We start from the raw sequence: 18,547 nt of genomic DNA on the forward strand, positions 1-18,547 counted from the left end.
TGTGTTTGCTCTTGCTTTTCTAGTTCTTTTAATTGTGATGTTAGGGTGTCAATTTTGGATCTTTCCTGCTTTCTCTTGTGGGCATTTAGTGCTATAAATTTCCCTCTACACACTGCTTTGAATGTGTCCCAGAGATTCTGGTATGTTGTGTCTTTGTTCTCGTTGGTTTCAAAGAACATCTTTATTTCTGCCTTCATTTCATTATGTACCCAGTAGTCATTCAGGAGCAGGTTGTTCAGTTTCCATGTAGTTGAGCGGTTTTGAGTGAGTTTCTTAATCCTGAGTTCTAGTTTGATTGCACTGTGGTCTGAGAGACAGTTTGTTACAATTTCTGTTCTTTTACATTTGCTGAGGAGAGCTTTACTTCCAACTATGTGGTCAATTTTGGAATAGGTGTGGTGTGGTGCTGAAAAAAATGTATATTCTGTTGATTTGGGGTGGAGAGTTCTGTAGACGTCTATTAGGTCCGCTTGGTGCAGAGCTGAGTTCAATTCCTGGGTATCCTTGTTAACTTTCTGTCTCGTTGATCTGTCTAATGTTGACAGTGGGGTGTTAAAATCTCCCATTATTATTGTGTGGGAGTCTAAGTCTCTTTGTAGGTCACTCAGGACTTGCTTTATGAATCTGGGTGCTCCTGTATTGGGTGCATATATATTTAGGATAGTTAGCTCTTCTTGTTGAATTGATCCCTTTACCATTATGTAATAGCCTTCTTTGTCTCTCTTGATCTTTGTTGGTTTAAAGTCTATTTTATCAGAGACTAAGATTGCAACCCCTGCCTTTTTTTGTTTTCCATTTGCTTGGTAGATCTTCCTCCATCCCTGTGTTTTGAGTCTGTCTGTGTCTCTGCACGTGAGATGGGTTTCCTGAATACAGCACACTGATGGGTCTTGACTCCTTATCCAATTTGCCAGTCTGTGTCTTTTAATTGGAGCATTTAGCCCATTTACATTTAAAGTTAATATTGTTATGTGTGAATTTGATCCTGTCATTATGATGTTAGCTGGTTATTTTGCTCGTTAGTTGATGGAGTTTCTTCCTAGCGTTGATGGTCTTTACAATTTGGCATGTTTTTGCAGTGGCTGGTACTGGTTGTTCCTTTCCATGTTTAGTGCTTCCTTCAGGAGCTCTTTTAGGGCAGGCCTGGTGGTGACAAAATCACTCAGCATTTGCTTGTCTGTAAAGTATTTTATTTCTCCTTCACTTATGAAGCTTAGTTTGGCTGGATATGAAATTCTGGGTTGAAAATTCTTTTCTTTAATTATGTTGAATATTGGCCCCCACTCTCTTCTGGATTGTAGAGTTTCTGCCAAGAGATCAGCTGTTAGTCTGATGGGCTTCCCTTTGTGGGTAACCCAACCTTTCTCTCTGGCCGCCCTTAATATTTTTTCCTTCATTTCAACTTTGGTGAATCTGACAATTATGTGTCTTGGAGTTGCTCTTCTTGAGGAGTATCTTTGTGGCGTTCTCTGTATTTCCTGAATCTGAATGTTGGCCTACTTTGCTAGATTGGGGAAGTTCTCCTGGATAATGTCTTGCAGAGTGTTTTCCAACTTGGTTCCATTCTCCCCGTCACTTTCAGGTACACCAATCAGACGTAGGTTTGGTCTTTTCACATAGTCCCATATTTCTTGGAGGCTTTGTTCGTTTCTTTTTATTCTTTTTTCTCTAAACTTCCCTTCTTGCTTCATTTCATCTCCCATCAGCGATACCCTTTCTTCCAGTTGATCGCATCGGCTACTGAGGCTTCTGCAGTCTTCACGTAGTTCTTGAAACTTGGCTTTTGGCTCCATCAGCTCCTTTAAGCACTTCTCTGCATGGGTTATTTTAGTTAAACATTCGTCTAATTTTTTTTCAAAGTTTTTAACTTCTTTGCCATTGGTTTGAATTTCCTCCTGTAGCTCAGAGTTGTTTGATCGTCTGAAGCCTTCTTCTCTCAACTCGTCAAAGTCATTCTCCGTCCAGCTTTGTTCTGTTGCTGGTGAGGAACTGCGTTCCTTTGGAGGAGGAGAGGCGCTCTGCTTTTTAGAGTTTCCAGTTTTTCTACTGTGTTTTCTCCCCATCTTTGTAGTTTTTTCTACTTTTGGTCTTTGATGATGGTGATGTACAGATGGGTTTTTGGTGTATGTGTCCTTTCTGTTAGTTTTCCTTCTACCAGACAGGACCCTCAGCTGCAGGTCTGTTGGAGTTTGCTAGAGGTCCACTCCAGACCTGTTTGGCTGGGTGTCAGTAGCGGTGGCTGCAGAACAGCGGATTTTCGTGAACGGCAAATTCAGCTGTCTGATCGTTCCTCTGGAAGTTTTGTCTCAGAGGAGTACCCGGCCGAGTGAGGCATCGGTCTGTCCCTACTGAGGGGTGCCTCCCAGTTAGGCTGCTCGGGGATCAGGGTCCCACTTTAGGAGGCAGTCTGCCTGTTCTCAGATCTCCAGCTGTGTGCTGGGAGAACCACTACTCTCTTCAAAGCTGTCAGACAGGGACATTTAGGTCTGCAGAGGTTACTACTGACTTTTTGTTTGTCTGTGCCCCGCCCCCAGAGGTGGAGCCTACAGAGGCAGGCAGGCCTCCTTGAGCTGTGATGTGCTCCACCCAGTTCGAGCTTCCTGGCTGCTTTGTTTACTTAAGCAAGCCTGGGCAATGGCGGGCACCCCTCCCCCAGCCTCGCTGCTGCCTTGCAGTTCCATCTCAGACTGCTGTTGTAGCAATCAGCGAGACTCCGTGGGCATAGGACCCTCCGAGCCAGGTGTGGGACACAATCTCCTGGTGTGCCGTTTTCCAAGCCTGTTGGAAAAGCACAGTATTAGGGTGGGAGTGACCCGAATTTCCAGATGCTGTCTGGCATCCCTTTCTTTGACTAGGAAAGGGAACTCCCTGACCCCTTGCGCTTCCTGAGTGAGGCAATGCCTCGCCCTGCTTCGGTTTGCACATGGTGTGCTGCACCGACTGTCCTGCACCCACTGTTTGGCACTCCCTAGTGAGATGAACCCGGTACCTCAGATGGAAATGCAGAAATCACCCGTCTTCTGCGTCGCTCACGCTGGGAGCTGTAGACCAGAGCTGTTCGTATTCGGCCATCTTGGCTCCATGAGCTGAGTCCTTGTTTTAGACCAATTGGGAGTAAGGGGGTCAGCTGGAAAGTCCTGTAATTATTTAGGTAGGTTAAAAGTGTCTGCAATAGTAGTCATGTATATGTATTGCTTTTTAAAAGTCATATATATGTATTGTAAAATCCTGGTGTTTGGGGACTATGGGTCTTTTTCTAATTTGGTATAATGTGTAGTCTAGTGTGCTTAGCATTGCTGTTTAAACAGTGGCAAGCTAATGTTGGCAATTTAAAAATTGTAGTTTAAAATCAATAATTATTAATTTGTTTATCAGCAATAGAAAAAATCAATAATTAGTACCATTTAGCATTATGTGACAGATATATTAGAAGTGATATCATACCTCATTTGTTCTCTAAAGTTTAGCTACTTTTATTTTCAAATAAGCCCATATGTACCTGGTAGTGATTTTGAGTGTTAGAGTGCTTAAAAAAGAAGTCCAACTCTCTTTTGCCCTTTCCTCCCTTCACCTTACTTTCATATTGTTAGCTTGTGACTGGGCTATTTTCTACTAATTGTGAATTTGTGTAACTGATGACAAAGCTTATGACGAATGTGTTAGTTCTCTGCTTTAGGCCATAATTTCTGTATTCCTAGAGTTCTTTGTTAATCAAATATATAAGTTATTGACTTGAGACCTCTTTTATTATAATTATCAGTACCAACATTTATTAGTTGTAAAATGAAAGAACTAAGTATTTTGATAGGCTGTTCCTTTCATCATGCTTAAATTTTTCTTCTGGCATTTTAAAATTTGTTTTTTTTCAGGTGTCTTCCCCCACTCTGGTGATGCATATTGTTTTTTCTTGTATTTTAAAAATTTAATGTGATTATTATTCCTAGATGTCATTTGTCAGAGTGAACCGCTGTGGTCCCCGAGTTGGTGTAAGAAAGACACCAAAAGTAAAGAAGAAGAAAACTTCAGTGAAACAAGAATGGGATGTGAGTATAGGTGGGATAGTAAATAATGTAACATTACTCTGGAGAAATGGACACACTGATATGGCCCTAGTCATACAAGATGGTGTTCTGAATGGGGCTCATCATGTAATAGGGTGGAATAGGTTTCTGGGCATGTGATATTCTAGGTCTTGGAGGGAAGAGCAGAATCCTTTGGGGGAGGTTTTTAGAATACACATGTCCAGGCTGTAACCTCTATATCCTCTGAAGAATTGGAATCTTAAGGGGATGGGGAGCATATTTAAAAAAAAGTCTTTTCACTTTCACTCTTGAGAACTCACTGCATAAAGGCAACTCTAGCTCACTGGTGTCACTGAAGTCTGTGAATTTTTTCGGTACCTTTTTTAGGTTTGCTCAGAGCAACCAGTGATATCATAACCATGTGAGTGCCAGTTTTGGCTGAAAAAAATAGGTGACCTTTGCTCTCTTATCCCATGAATTGCTCACTTCCAGAGGTTGATCAGTTTCAGAACAAATGTTCTCTTATGGTATAAGACAAGTCTCAAGTACCTGTAACGTGATCTCTGGCTCCTAACCTGAATATTGCCTGGTGTTACCAAGGGGATTTATATCTTTTTTTTAAGAGACAGGGTCATGTCCTGTCTGTCACCCAGGCTGGAGTGATGTGATGCCATCATAGCTCACTGCAGCCTTAAACTCCTGCACTCCAGCAATCCTCCTGCCTTAGCCTCCTGAGTAGCTAGGACCATAGGCATGCACCACCACCACTGGCTAACTTAAAAAAATATTTTTTTTAGAGACAGGTCCTTGCTGTGTTGCCCAGGTTGGTCTTAAACTCCTAGCCTCAAGCGATCCTCCCGCCTTGGCTTCCCAAAGTGCTAGGATTATAGGCCAGCCATCGCACCCAGCTAGATTTCTCTTTTGTAACCTGATACTTTGGTTTGGACCATGAGACTTTAGGTGTCTTTACTTTCCATTGCAAAGAGTAACTAGTTAGGGATTAGTTTGGATCTCAGGGATTCTTTTGGACTTGGAATCTTCTGGTTTGCAACAGTGGCAAGCTAATGTTGGCAATTTAAAAATTGTAGTTTAAAATCAATAATTATTAATTTGTTTATCAGCAATAGAAAAAAATCAATAATTAGTACCATTTAGCATTATGTGACAGATATATTAGAAGTGATATCGTACCTCATTTGTTCTCTAAAGTTTAGCTACTTTTATTTTCAAATAAGCCCATATGTACCTGGTAGTGATTTTGAGTGTTAGAGTGCTTAAAAAAGAAGTTTTTGACAGCCTTTGAAGTGGGGCAGGGGGACTTCTCTGTGTTTAGATTGTTTTGTTGCTGTCTGATTGGCTATAAAATTTTAATAACAAGGATGTGACTCTAAGGTAAGGAAACTGATAAATCGGAAAAAAAAATGTGTGATAACATATTTTCCCCTTCGGAGTGGTTACTTTGAGAAGTTTAGTACAGTTGACCTTTGAACAACATGAGTTTGAGCTGCACGGGTTCATTTACACTTGAATTTTTTTTCAATAAATACAGTTGGCTGTATCCTGGGGTTCCACCTCTACAATGAAAGGTGGATTGAAAATACAGTATTTTCAGGATGTAAAACCCAGATATGGAGAGCCAGTTAGGTGGGATTTGAGTATGTGTGGATTTTGGTGTATGTGGGTGTCCTGGATACTGTGGGATGACTGCATTTATTCCAATATGCCACTATTGCTTAAAACTTAATTGAAATCTATCATTTGAAATTGCGTTAAGAACCTTCCTCATTTACTTTTTATTATCTGCAGTGCTGGAACAATCTTTTGTTTTTTGAAGGTAGACGGAACTTGGAAAATAGTTGTAAGTCATTTGGAGTAAGTGGTAAATGATGGAGAAGAGATCAAACTGATTAATACTGTCTTGATAAAAACAGTGAGACATTTTCTGAAATGGCTTGTAGATTAGATTTAAATGCAATGTCAAAAGAAAATGGTTTTAAGCAAGAGTACTATTGATGGAATTATTATTTTCTTCCATGAGAACAAATTTCAAGCCTATCCCTTATTTGTATGCCTGAGTTTTTAAATGCCTATTAAAAACAATTCTCATGATCCTGTAAAGTTGTACCTTGTACCTTTCTTTTCCTTTTCCTCTTTTTTTTTTTTTGAGACAAGGTCTCGCTATGTTGCCCAGGCTGGCCTCAAACTCCTGGGCTCATGATGGGATCTTCCTGCCTCAGCCTCCTGAACCTCCTGAGTAGCTGAGACTACAAGCGCACACCACCATGCCTGGCTCTTGTGTCTTTCTAAATCATTGTAAAAGTAGTAACAGTTTTCATACAGAAAAGCCTTGAGCCAAGTATAAATCGTGGCCAAAAAGTTTAGTCTTTGATCAGAAGCCATTTTTGACTGTTTGTATTCCTCGTCACTTAGAAGTAAAACTAACTTGTTTTATTTCCTGCCTTACTGAATCTGTGTAGCAAAATGGCTGAAGTTGCTTTGGAAAGGGCCAAGTTACAGGGTTGCTACTTAGAGCTGTGCAGCCTGTGTACCACACAATTTCAAGGAGTGCTATTTACACGGACTCCGATATTAATGGTAACTTATGGAGTTGTTCAGGGTGGTAGCCCTGCCATGTTGGTTTAGTGCCTTTTAATTTAAGTGACTGTTTTCACATTTTATGAAATTATGTATTGCCCTCAAATTTCATCTTTCATTGTAGTAGCATCTATGCTGAAGGTGTTTGCAGACACAAATTGAACCTCTCTATAGTGATCACGCTTTCCTTTTTTTGTTTGTTTTTTTTTTTTGAGACAGAGACTCACTTTGTCGCTGAGGCTGGAGTGCAGTGGCACAATCTTGGCTCACTGCAGCCTCCACCTCCTGGGTTCAAGTGATTCTCCTGCCTCAGCCTCCTGAGTGGCTGGAATTACAGGCGCCCGCCACCAGGACTGGCTAATTTTTGTATTTTTAGTAGAGATGGAGTTTTGCCATGTTGGCCAGGCTGTTCTCAAACTCCTGAGCTCAGATGATCCACCCGCCTCAACCTCCCAAAGTGCTGGGATTACAGGCATGAGCCACTGTACCCAGCCAGTGATCACACTTTCTTTTAGGAACCTTTAGCCTTGCGTTGTGGAATCCTGGGATTCCATAGACTACAGTGTGAACACTAAAACTTTAAACTTACTCATATTGAATATATACTACCATTTATTAATATAGCATATGTTCATTTTGAGTATTTTCATTGTTTTAATATAGTATATGACTGCTTGGTGAATACAGTACTTACTTTCTGTAAGACATCTAAAATTAGTCTGTTATTTTCTATAAATAGGACACCTAAAACTAGTATGTGTTCATATCTAAATTGAGAATACTGGTTCCTAGAAAGAAAGAATTTTTGATCCTAGGATTTTGAAAGCATTTTAGCCATTAAAATCCAATAAATGTGTATATTTTATAAGAAAACTTTTTTTTTTTTTAAAGAAAGGCCACCTTTTTTTACAGAATACTGTAACTGATCTAACAGTTCATCGGGCAACTCCTGAAGATCTGGTGAGTTTAATATCAAAACTTAAGTCATTTATTCAGTGTTTTATTTGGTATTTGACTTGTAACCTTTAGAATAGAAACTATAGGCACTTCCTGGAAGTTGTTCAGTTATGTTTAATCTTGTTTATGTCTATATAAAATCAAAAAGCCTATCTTCTGGACTTCCTGATTTTAGCTAGGAATATCAATTAGTATATATTAGAGTTTCATTAAATATGTTGGGTTTATAGTTGAAATCTCTTCAGTCTAGTACTGCCCTGTATATATCTATCTATCTGCCTTTTAAAAAAATCTGTAGATATCTTCAGCATTGTTTATTACTCCCCTATACAAACATATTGTTCTAGTCAGTGTAATAATTTATGTGTATTTCCATGTCTGAGCCCCTATTCCTTACTTGGAACAGTTTCTGTACCTTCTTCTCTACCTGTTCAAATCTTACTTCACTTCCTTATCCTAGTTCAAATCCTACTTTTTTTTTTTATGTTTCCACTTAGTTTTTTTTTTTTTAGATTTATTGAGATATAGTTCGCATACCATAAAATTTACCTGTTTAAAGTGCGCAGTTTGGTGATTTTTGGTATATTCAGAGTTGTGCAACCATTGTCACTATCTAATTTTGGAATGTTTTCATTACCCTAAAATGAAACCCTCTACCCATTAGAAGTCACTCCTTGTATCCAGTTCTTCCCAGTTTGTGGCAATGACCAATGTACTTTGTGCTTTTATGTATTTGCCTATTCTGGTCATTTGATATATGTGGAATACAACACGTGGCCTTTTGTGTCTAGCTTCTTTGTCTTAGCATAATATTTTCAAGGTTCATCCCTGTCGTAGCATGTATCAGTCTCTGCCCACTGCAGCCTCCACCTCCTGGGATCAAGCCATCTCCACCTCAGCCTCTTGAGTACCTGGGACTACAGGTGCATGCCACCACACCTGGCTAAGTTTTGTAGTTTTTGTAGACACAGGGTTTTGCCGTCTTGCCCAGGCTGGTCTCGAACTCCTGGGCTCAAGGAACCTGCCCACCTCAGCCTCCCAAAGTGCTGGGATTATAGGCATGAGCCACCACTCCCAGCTCATATTAGTTCTTTATTCCTTATAATTGCCAAATAATATTCCATTGTATGGATCTAACATTTTATTTATCTGTTGTTCAGTTGGTGGACATTGCATTGTTTCTGCTTTTTCATTGTTAGGAATAATGCTGCTGTGAACATTCATGTACAAGTTTTTGTGTGAACGTATATTATCAGTTCTTTTATATGTATACATCTAGGAGTATAATTTCTGAGTCATATAATTTCTCCATATTTAACTTTCTAAATAATTGTCAAACTGTTTTACAAAGTGGCTGCACCATTTACATCCCCACCAGCATGTATGAGGCTTCCAGTTTCCCCACATTGTTACTGTCACCTTTTTCATTTTAGTTCTCTTAGTAGGTGTAAAGTGCTGTCTCATTGTGGTTTCAATTTGCATTTCCCTAATGATAAATGATGTTAAGCATCCTTTTATGTACTTTTTGGCCATCTGTAGTATATTCTTTGGAGAAATGTCTATTCAAATACCTTAGTCATTTAAAAATTTGATTATTTGTGCTTTTATTGTTGAGTTATAAAATTATGTATGTATTCTGGATTTAAGTTCCTTATCAGATATAATTTGCAAGTATTTTCTCCCATTTTCTTAGTTGTTTTTTCAGTTTCTTGATGGTGTCCTTTAAGCAGGGAAGTTTTTAATTTTGATGAAGTCAAATTTACCTGTTTTTTATTTTGTCACTTGAGTTTTTAGTATCATACCTAAGAAACTGTTACCTACCCTAAGGTTCACAAAGACATACTCCTATGTTTTCTTCTAAGAGTTTTATAGTTGTAGTTCTTATATGTAGAACTATGATTCACTTTAAGTTAATTTTTCTGTATGGTGTGTGGTGGGAGGGGGGCCCAACTTTATTTTTTGCTAAAGGATAATCATTGTCCAAACAGCATTTATTGGAAAGACTATTCTTTCCTCATTGAATGATCTTGGCACTCTTGTTGAAAAATCACTTGTCCATAAATATAAATGTTTATTCAGCACTCTCAATTCTATTTCACTGATTTATGTGTCAATCCTTATGCCAGTACCACATTGTCTTGATTACTATCGTTTTGTAGTAATTTTGAAGTCCTGTTTTTGAAACTGACCAATAGTTATCTCCTCTAAACTATTACTACCTATCTTAGGCATTGAGTATATGACATCTAATGTATATCATTTGTCTTTATATGGATGTGCCCAATCTCAATGGGCAGATTGTTAATGCTTTTGAGAGATACGGACCATATCTTATACATCTTTGTGTACCTGGGAGTCTTAACCCTAATAGGTGCTCATTAGCTATTTACTGAGAATAATAATTATGCCCCACTGAGTTAATATTTTTTAAATGAAAAATTTCAAACTCAAGGGAAAATGGAGACAAAAATAGAAATAAATACTACGTACTGTTCACCCAGATAGGATAGTTGTTAAAAATTTGCCATAGTTGCTTCATTTATCTTACCCTTTTCTTTTTTCACTGAAATATTTTAAAGGAAATTCCAGAGAGCACATCATTTTATGCTTACATATTCAGTTTGTATTTTTTAAAAATATAAGCCTTTTTTTTTTCAACATAACCACAGTGCCATTATTACATCCAACAAAAGTAAATATAATTATTTGGTAACACCTAATGCCTAGCCCATATTCAAATCTCCTCAATTGTCTAAAAAATGTCATCTTCATTTTTTTTGTGTGAGTCAGAATCCTTGGGTAATATTTGTTATTGTCTCTTTAATGGATTGATTTCTTATTTACATGGTGAAAACTCAGCAGTACATTTTATCATATATATTCATGTTCATAGTTCTGAATACTAGAGTACTTGTAAAACCAAATGTCTAATTTTATTTCTTAGCCACCTTAGTGAACCTTAGCGAACCCTCCTTAGTGAACCCACCTTAGTGAACCCTCTAACACTTGAGATCTGTGGCGCATATCTTTTCTTGCACTTCAGGAACTCTACTTCCCTGACTTCTGTATTTTCAGTGAGCCACTTCCACATGAGGCCATTGAAGGGCTAGAAACACACTGCATTATTATTTCTTGGTAGTGATGTGATGATCATGAAATGAGTGTGTCTTTGCCAAAGATGACTCAGTGGATTTTGTACCTTTTACATTGTGCTCAGTGTGTGTATATGTGTGTATGTGTATGTGTATGTTAAAAACAATGCTGGTTTTGACCCATGACTTGATTTTATCATCTATTAAGTGAGTCCCAACCTGTGGTTTGAAAAACACTAGTTTGCTGGATAGTCTTGCAGAAAAGTAGTAGAAATTATTATTTCTTTCTGTACATCTTTTAGGTAGGTTTACCAGTTCTATATACTTCTTTCTTTAAGATCATTTTTGAAAATTTAGGGGACTGAAAATTTTGGCTATTAATATATATATAAACATGCAGATATTGGACCAGAAAAAGTTTAAAAAGTGATGAACTAGAGTAGGTGATCTCACCATCTGAATAGGCAACTTCTTTGTGTCTGAAACATTCCTTTATGTACTTTTCTCTTCTATATAGGTACGCCGTCATGAAATACACAAATCAAAGAATAGAGCATTAGTACATTGGGAACTCCAAGAAAAAGCTTTGAAGAGAAAATGGAGGAAGCAGAAACCAGAAACTTTAAATCTTGAGAAAAGAAGGTTGTCTATCATGAAGGAGGTAATGCTAAACTGCATTAGAGTTAGAAAGAGAAAAAGGAGATAAATAGGGTTCGTTCTTTTTCCTTCAATTTGATTCACGTTGGAGAGACTCTAGTGATCACTGCGTTCTTATTCAATAATGTACATGTGGACTTCAAAAAAAGCGACAGAGTGGTGATTGGAGTCTGGTTTGGTGGTTTGAATTCCTGTTCTACAACTTACCAGCTATGTGACCCTAAGTAAATTATTTAACTTTTCAGCCTGAATTTTCTCATATTTAAAATTATTATTTGCTTGTATTGCTATGAGATTTCAGTGATATAATACTTATAAAGTGAATAGCACAGTCTTTGCTTATTCCTCTTTTTGTATATAAGCTGCTATAATTCTTTTTCTCAGTAAAGTGATTAGCACAATCTTTTCTTATTCCTCTTTTTATATATAAGCTGCTATAATTATTTTTCTCAGTTTAACAGCAGTGCTGTTAGATTACTTTGAAAAAAATTATAATGCTGTATGCTTGTCCAACTGAGTAATAAGCAACTTGTCTTTGGCTTAACCTTTTGTCAGACGTGGGGTGTTTGGATAAGTAATCAGATCTGTAGGGATAAACAATATGGGAAATAAGAGGAAACTACAGCAAATAACCTTTTTAAATTTGAGCTGAGGTCATTGTAAAGGAATGTGCTTTGTCTGTAGTGTTGCTCGTTGTTCACATTGAAGCTTATGTACAGCACTTAGCTGTCTGACCTTTCACGGCAGCTTTGAATCATACATTTTCTTTTGAGGAATTTGTTAGGCTTCTTATTGAAATAAAGTCTCAGTCTTAGACATCATCAGAAAGAATAATATCTCCCAAATAAATGTTTACATGAGCTTGAGAAAAGAACAGTGGCTTGATTGAGAGAATGCTTCTTTACAGATAATTATCTTTTGGTGATCTTGGACAAGTCACATACATTTAAATGTTATGTGGTAATTCTCAGTGAAAGGCCTAAAAACACAGATCTCACTACGAAAAAAGGCAGCCTGCTTGGATTGCATCAGACTCTGGGCTTTTTTTCCTTTCTCTAGTGGTTCGTGCTCATGTCCTGAATTTCTCATACAAGTTATAGATGTGGTAGTAGGAGCAGGTGTTTAAAGAAGGGTGGTGAGAGACGATGAGTGACGTTTCTTTGCCTTCTTTTTGTAGATCTGCTGCCTCAGGCACTAGTGTAGTGGTTCTCAACTCTCACTGCACATTAGAATCAGTCAGGGTCAAGAAGCTCCATTAAAAAAATATATAACAGCTGGGTGTGGCAGCTCATGCCCGTAATCCCAGCATTTTGGGAGGCCAAGGCGGGTGGATCACCTGAGGTCAGGAGTTCAAGACCAGCCTGGCCAACATGGTGGAATCCCATCTCTACAAAAATACAAAAATTAGCTGGGCATGATGGCAGGTGCCTGTAATCCCAGCTCCTTGGGAGGCTGAGGTGGGAGAATTGCTTGAACCCGGGAGGCGGAGGTTGCAGTGAGCCGAGATTGGGTCATGGCACTCCAGCCTGTCTCAAAAACAACAACAGCAAAACAACAAAAAACCCTAAAGATTAGCGGGGTACAGTGGCAGGTGCCCGTAGTCCCAGGTACTCAGGAGGCTGAGGCAGGAGAATTGCTTGAAGCCGGGTTGCAGTGAGCTGAGATCGTGCCACTGCACTCCAGCCTGGGCAACAGAGTGAGACTCTCTCTCAAAAAAAAAAAAGAAAAAAAGAAAAAATCTCTCTCTCTCTCTCTCTCTCTCTCTATATATATATATATAAAACTATATCTGGACTCTACACCCAGAGATTCAGATTTAGTTGACCTAGGATGTGGCCCCATGTAGGTGTTTTTTAGACAGTTCCTTTGTAATTTTAATGTGCTGCAGGGGTTGAGCACCTCAGCTCTTATCAGGATTCAGGTATTTTCTCTCTACCAGCACATCTTGGGATAATTTCCTGTCAGTGCTTAGACATCTACCTTTTATTTTTAATGGCCAGTAGCATATAGATGTACCACAATTTATTTATCCTGTGCTTTATTGGTGAACACTTAGGTTGTGTATTAGAGTATAGTTTAAGCTTCTGGAAATAAAAAAACCCTCCTATATGTTTTGCTTTAAACAAACAAATTTGTTTCTGTTTATGAAACAGTTGAGAAGAAAGTGGTAGCTGGTAGGGAACTCTGCAGTCCTTTATTACACAGCTTCTGTCTCTGAATACAAAATGGCCATAGCAGCTTCCTTCAGCTATATGCCAGCCAGCAGGAAACAGGAAGAACAGTGCATGCTACTACTATTACATGTCACCCGGAAGTTCTGGCATATATCCTGTTGACCAGAAGGTCATCACATGGCCATTCCCACCTACAAAGATGGTTGGGAAATCTAGCTATGTAATTGGCTAAAATGCAGGAGTTCTGCTGTTAAAGGAGAAACCAAAAGAACATTGCTGGATACTTAAGTAGTACTGTCAGTTACCCACAGATTGTTTTCTACCTTGCTACTATCAGTAATGTAATAAATATCCTTGAAAATGTTTTTGGGTACACATATAAGTATATTTTTAGGATAAATTCTTAAAAGTAGAATTGCTTAGTCAATGGATATGTGCATCTTTTATTTCAATGTTGGTAAATTTGCAATGTCTCTGTTTAAGGGATGCAGTGGACCAAAGGAAGAAGCCTCCTTAGACATACTCACATAAGCTTCATCATTGTGTATTAAAGTTAACAGGATCCATCCACCTGAAGCTGGACTCCTAGATTAACATAAATTAAGAGAAAGCTCTTTGGCCAGCATAATCCTAGATTTCATTTGCTGTAAGATGTACCCATGCCATGGGAATCAAGCAAATTAGGGTTCCCTCTCACTCATGGAGAGGGAGGCTTTCAAAAAGATCTTATAAATCCCCAAAATGTAGTAACTTCTAAAGTCTCTTTGTAATTTCCCAATTCTACCTGATGTCTGTTACCATGGTACAAAAGGGCTAAGATGACGAGTTTCTGATAATGTCTCTTTTTTTGCAGAGACTGGGATCCTTTGAAAATCCAACATGTGTACCACCACTTACAGGTTTAAGTTTGTGCTCTGCAAACTCATTTGAGGAGTAATAGATAGAGTTAGGCTTGTAGAGATCAGTTTACCTGTCAAATGGATGGGCTGTATGAGAGGAGTTATAAATCTAGAAAGAAGAAGTAAAAGCCAATACACTGATCTTTGACCACTCAAACCATTTTTCCCAAGGGCAGGGACTAAACAGGGGTGTCCAATCTTTTGGCTTCCCTGGGGCACATTGGAAGAAGAAGAACTGTCTTGGGCCACACATAAAATAAACTAACATTAATGATAAGCTGATGAGCTAAAAAAAAAAAAGTTGTAAAAAAAAAATCTCATAATGTTTTAAGAAAGCTTACAAATTTGTGTTAGGCCACATTCAAAGCCGTCCTGAGCCACAGGTTGGACAAGCTTGGACTAGCAGAAGGTGGCAGATAATGGTTTTTACATGAGACCTCATTATAATCAATATCAGGTCTCAATATGGTTATAAGATTATTTATAATCTTCATGTGTCAATTCCATCTCTTTATTTTGATAGGTAAATGCTTTTAAAAAAATAGTAAACTTAAAATTATTATTAGGAAATAAGCTTTGTGTAATTTTTCTGGTATAGTGAAAGATTATACTCATTCATTCACATTCTTTCCTAAGCTTGTAATTGCTTGTACTTGCAAGACGGCTAAGCAGGAATAGAAATTTGGTTTGTGGGATAATATAATTTAAGTTATAGCAAAATTCTCAAACATCTCTAGAGTGGTATATAGGTTTTCAGTGTTTCCATATCCATCTACCACCCCTGTAGGGCTGGGGAAGGGTTTTTGACTGGGACTGGACTCTCAGTCTTCTGGGTCTAATGTGCTCTTGACCTGATACCATTCCAAAGCTTACTCTTTGTAGAAGGAATAAATTCAGGGCTTTCTTCTCACTGAGTCAGCCAACCTGCTTGGCTATAGCGGGGGAAGAAGGGGAAAAATTAAGAATGTGACTCTTGCTATTTTTCTTTCTGTGTCCTAAAACAATAACTGAGGTCACATTATGTATGTATTTGCTTCTGTAGTATAGAGAAATTCTGGTAAGAGTATTTGTTGCCAGATATTTTATCAGTTTGAGTCAGTGTTGGAAACCGAGCAGTTTCCAGGTACTTTTTAACTTGAGAATGCCATCTGGTGGTGGTGCCGAGAGAATTATCTGGCTTTTACTCTAGCCTGTGGCCTTATAATTATGAAAGTTCCTAAGTTGAAAGTGCATAATCAGAGGCACTACTGTAATGTTACTTTTTGTGTTCCTACCTCTCCAGGGTAAAAAACTGATTTGTTTTTAAACACAGGAGCCTCACATTTTTTGTTTAATCCTAAAACTCATATCTTATGTCATGTTTTTAAAGTTGTAGGTCATGACTTGACAAATTAGTGGATTACATTAGTGGATTCTGAATTCACTCTAGTGGTTGAAACACCTCTATGTTTATGGCTCAAAGATTCATATCTTTAATCTGTGTTTTTCAAACTATGGATTATAATTTGTTAATGAATTGTGAAGTGAGTTGCTGCCAACATTTTTAAAAAATAGAACAGAAATTAACAAGAAAATATCAGTGGTTCTCATGGAGCAAAGTTAATTAAAACTTTTATCTTGTATATATACACACAAATATATATGTATATATATATAAATATATATATTTGTGCGTATATAAATGTCGTGGGTCACAATTGTATTTCTTACTTTGGATTGCAGTCAGGTATTTGAAAGCCACTAATTATTGTCTTAGCCCCATCTGCTGGTACTTAAGGATATTGCTACTGAAGGATTTTAGGAAGGTAGCCTATGGTTATTTTCATGCTCCAGGCGTTTTTATGGTCTTTTCCTTTGCGATTTGAAAAGTAAATATATGTTTATCTGAATAATAATATTTGTCATTAACCCGTGTCTAGATTCTTTCTGATCAATACCAGATGCAAGATATGTTGGAGAAATCTGATCATCTAATAGCTGCTGCAAAAGAGCTGTTTCCTCGTAGGCGCACAGGTATTCAATTCAAACAAAAGCTTCTCTTTTTTATTAACTGTAGCCCACAATTGAACAAAAGCTTCTCTTTTTTATTAACTGTAGCCCACAATTGACTATTTGGGAGAATTTAAAGTCCTTTCTTAGGCATCATATTATTTACATTACAAGTATTGTAGGGTGGATTTACAAGGGTTGTTAGGGTTAGAGTCATTATAATCTGTTTCCTTTCCACTAAGAATATTAACTACCTGTATTACAATTACAAATAATTCAGCTAAGGAAAAGTAAATTGTTTTAATCTACTAAAATATGGTGTAAAGTAAAGGATTTTGTAATTTTAAAATGTGACTTGAGTAAAGCTTAATTTGAAACCTAAAGCAACTTCAGTCTCTCTCTAAAAGGAACTTTGCCTTTTGTCAGATACACGCATTATTTATTTTAATGTGTGTGTAGTTCATTGTTTATCTTAATCTTCTAGAAACATCATTAGTTTTTCATGTAAGGTTTGAATTCCAGCTTGGCAATTTATTAGTGTTAACTCTGGGCTAGTTACTTAATGTCTGTGAGTTTCGGTTTACTGATCTGTAAAATAGTAATAGTGCTTACAGGGTTTTATGAGAGTAAAATGAGTTAATATATGTAAGTATGTTTAGAACAGTGCCTGGCATATAGTAAGCACTACATTAATGTGAGCTGTTGTTTAAGATTTTCATTAGATGATGCAAACCAATGGCAGTATAGAGCTTGTGAAGTCAAGTTAATTAAATGAAACAAATCATCACATCTTCTTTTCCTTTTGCAGGGTTTCCAAATATAACAGTGGCTCCTGATTCCTCTCAGGGTCCCACTGTGGTAAATCAAGACCCTATCACCCAATCTGTCTTTAATGAGTCTGTCATAGAACCTCAGGTAATGTGTTCTACTCACAGCTATAACACTCATGCTGAAAGGAAGTTTAAGTTGATATAGGCCTTGTGGTAAATATATTAAAAGTTTAAATATCAACAAGTACTAGTTGTGGTTGCTAGCTTTGCTCTTACTTAAGTGTATTGCACTTTCTGTGAGTAATGTTTGTACCAAGTAAGACTGGAAAATAATAGCTAAAATTTATTGAGTGCTTACCTAGTAGGTGTATATACTGCTTTATCCCCATTTGGCAGATGAAGAAATTGAAGCTGAGAAAAATTAAGTCACTTGGCCAAGATCACATAGTTTGCATCAGAGATGGGATTCAAATCTAGGCCATGTGGCTCCACAAGACTGCCACCATCGATAATTATGGAAACGGCAGGGAGTCTTTCCACTTGGAGTCAGGTGGATCTACTTACTAGCTGTTTGTTCTTGAGCTGATTTCTTAAAATATCTGGGTGGGCTCAGAATGTGTTTTGCTTCTTTGTTTTTTGTTAAATGGGACTAGAAGGTACCTGATATCGTTGTTGCATGGATCAGGTGAGATAAGTTATGTAAAGTTCCTGGTATAATACCAGGAACATAGTACTTCATAAATGTTAGTCTCTTTTAATATATTAGGATATTTAAAAAATAGCTTCCCAAGGAACTTGCAATTTATCAACTAGTTATATGGGAGAATTATATTACAGTAGTAAAACATTAATTAGCTGTGCTCTAACCTAACGGGAATTCTTAATTAATGAAAATGTTTAGAATTTTGAGATAGTAAACTTTTTTTAAAGCCCATGAATAATTTAATACTAAAATAAAACAACTTATGCATGACTAGGACTCAGTACCTGTTTAATGAAATTTCCTAAGTTATAATTTCTATGAAAAAAGAAGAGAATCATCAATTAGAGGGATATTCCTAGGAGTTGCAAGGTCCAGAATCATAAAAGATTTATTAATTATATTGTTTCATACTTCCAAAGGCAATTAAGTAAAATGTTACACGCATTTTAAATAGCCAAAAATCTTGCCATATTTCCAGGCAGAAACCATTTTTTTGTATTTTTAGTAGAGACGGGGTTTCACCATTTTAGCCAGGATGGTCTCGATCTCCTGACCTCGTGATCCGCCCACCTCAGCCTCCCAAAGTGCTGGGATTACAGGCGTGAGCCACCGTGCCCGGCCTGCTATAGATAGTCTTGAGTCACCAAGAAAAAATGAAATTGTAACTGCGTTACTTAAGTTCTCTGGGT

At 37.6% G+C, this 18,547-nt stretch overlaps 1 protein-coding gene across 7 annotated transcripts in view; it reads left to right on the plus strand.

The window, feature by feature from the left end:
- The window catches only part of SPICE1 (spindle and centriole associated protein 1), a 102,767-nt gene that overhangs the window by 39,065 nt on the left and 45,155 nt on the right, over positions 1–18,547 (plus strand). For 6 of the 7 annotated variants that reach the window (XM_058437501.1, XM_032150155.2, XM_032150156.2 and 3 more), the window contains exons 2-6: positions 3,945–4,043; positions 7,530–7,577; positions 11,184–11,327; positions 16,316–16,409; positions 17,194–17,300. In XM_058437501.1, the coding sequence (XP_058293484.1) occupies positions 3,945–4,043; positions 7,530–7,577; positions 11,184–11,327; positions 16,316–16,409; positions 17,194–17,300 (492 nt within the window). Of the gene's footprint in view, positions 1–3,099; positions 3,152–3,944; positions 4,044–7,529; positions 7,578–11,183; positions 11,328–16,315; positions 16,410–17,193; positions 17,301–18,547 lie in introns of those variants that run through there. The other variant, XM_032150159.2, reaches the window with a different exon arrangement.

Source organism: Hylobates moloch, unplaced genomic scaffold, assembly GCF_009828535.3.
Source record: "Hylobates moloch isolate HMO894 unplaced genomic scaffold, HMol_V3 SCAFFOLD_4, whole genome shotgun sequence".
NCBI classification, from domain to species: Eukaryota; Metazoa; Chordata; class Mammalia; order Primates; family Hylobatidae; genus Hylobates; species Hylobates moloch.